Here is a 1223-nt window from a genome sequence, read left to right on the forward strand (position 1 = left end):
CACACACACACACACACACACACAACAACCCACACACAACAACACACACACACACACGGAAAATTGAGCGCATTTCATTCAAACATGAAAAGGATAAAAGAATTGTAATTGGCTTTTATAAAACCATAACAATTTAGTTGTAATCTCGAGCAGATTTGTGCACAGATGAGTTACAACTTTACAAACAAGCCATTGTTCTGCTCAGACATGCTGCTGGAAATGTACTATAATTACCTCCATGAGAATGTGCTTAGCACAATTCTAACCAATTTACTTCAAAGATCATCACACCACAAAGCCAACAAACTGCTTTGGTATTAAAACTACATCTTGGTATTGTTGCTGCTTTTCCTCATCACTGCCCCATTCCGCAGCTTCCAGCCGTCAAGATCGTTTAAAATCCAACCAACAAAACACTGCTGTTGGGTACAAACCATAACGGATCTCACAACTGAATATCAAGTTTACATGTTTGTGTATGTGTATTGCCTGACCCATAGGGCCTTGAAACCAACCATTGCATAACATCCGTGAATGGGAAAAAAAAATTCCGGAAGTTTTTGGAGATATGTTCTTTTTGCTCGACTGCACCGGGAACACTCATTAGGGGCATATGTGTGAACAAACAGCTAAATAACTCCAAGGGGGGTGTTCTCTGGTAAAAGAGGGAGGCTGGGGGGACTTAAGAGGTTCTAGCTGCTGTGTCACACGGTTAGATGCCTCTTTCTCTTGATTTTTGATGTAATCTTCTTAGTACCCCACCCACCCCCAGCCTCCATTTTCGGCCGTCGTCAGAAACAGCAAAACAGATAAGTGCATTTTGGCTGAGTGGAATGAAAGGGGAAGCCTACCGCTGATGAAGATGGCCAGGGGAGCTGTGGTTAGGGGGATGACCAGAGGAGAGCCGGCGAACAGCGAGTAGATGACCCCGCCGATGCTTTGGCCGATGATGGTCTTCCGAACATCTGGACAGAGAGGACGCACACAGGGAAGACTCAGGAGCAAGTACTGACGCGTACTAATTAATGTGCATACATGCCTCTAGGGCTGCAACCGACATTCATTTTCAAAGTCAATTAATCTGTTGATTATTTTCTCGATTAATCGATTAGTTCTTTGGTCTATAAAATGTCAGAAAATGGTGATAAATATCGATCAGTGGTTCCCAAACGCCCAAGAAGACATCCTCAAATGTCTTGTTTTGTCCACAACTCAAAGATATT

The 1223-nt window shown here is 43.2% G+C and overlaps 1 protein-coding gene across 6 annotated transcripts in view; it reads right to left on the bottom strand.

Annotated features, from left to right (window-relative positions):
• The window catches only part of slc4a11 (solute carrier family 4 member 11), a 156939-nt gene that overhangs the window by 23414 nt on the left and 132302 nt on the right, over positions 1-1223 (bottom strand). For all 6 annotated transcript variants that reach the window (XM_032511973.1, XM_032511971.1, XM_032511969.1 and 3 more), the window contains one exon: positions 852-965. In XM_032511973.1, the coding sequence (XP_032367864.1) occupies positions 852-965 (114 nt within the window). The remainder of the gene's footprint in view (positions 1-851; positions 966-1223) is intronic.

This window comes from Etheostoma spectabile, unplaced genomic scaffold, assembly GCF_008692095.1.
Source record: "Etheostoma spectabile isolate EspeVRDwgs_2016 unplaced genomic scaffold, UIUC_Espe_1.0 scaffold58, whole genome shotgun sequence".
NCBI classification, from domain to species: domain Eukaryota; kingdom Metazoa; phylum Chordata; class Actinopteri; order Perciformes; family Percidae; genus Etheostoma; species Etheostoma spectabile.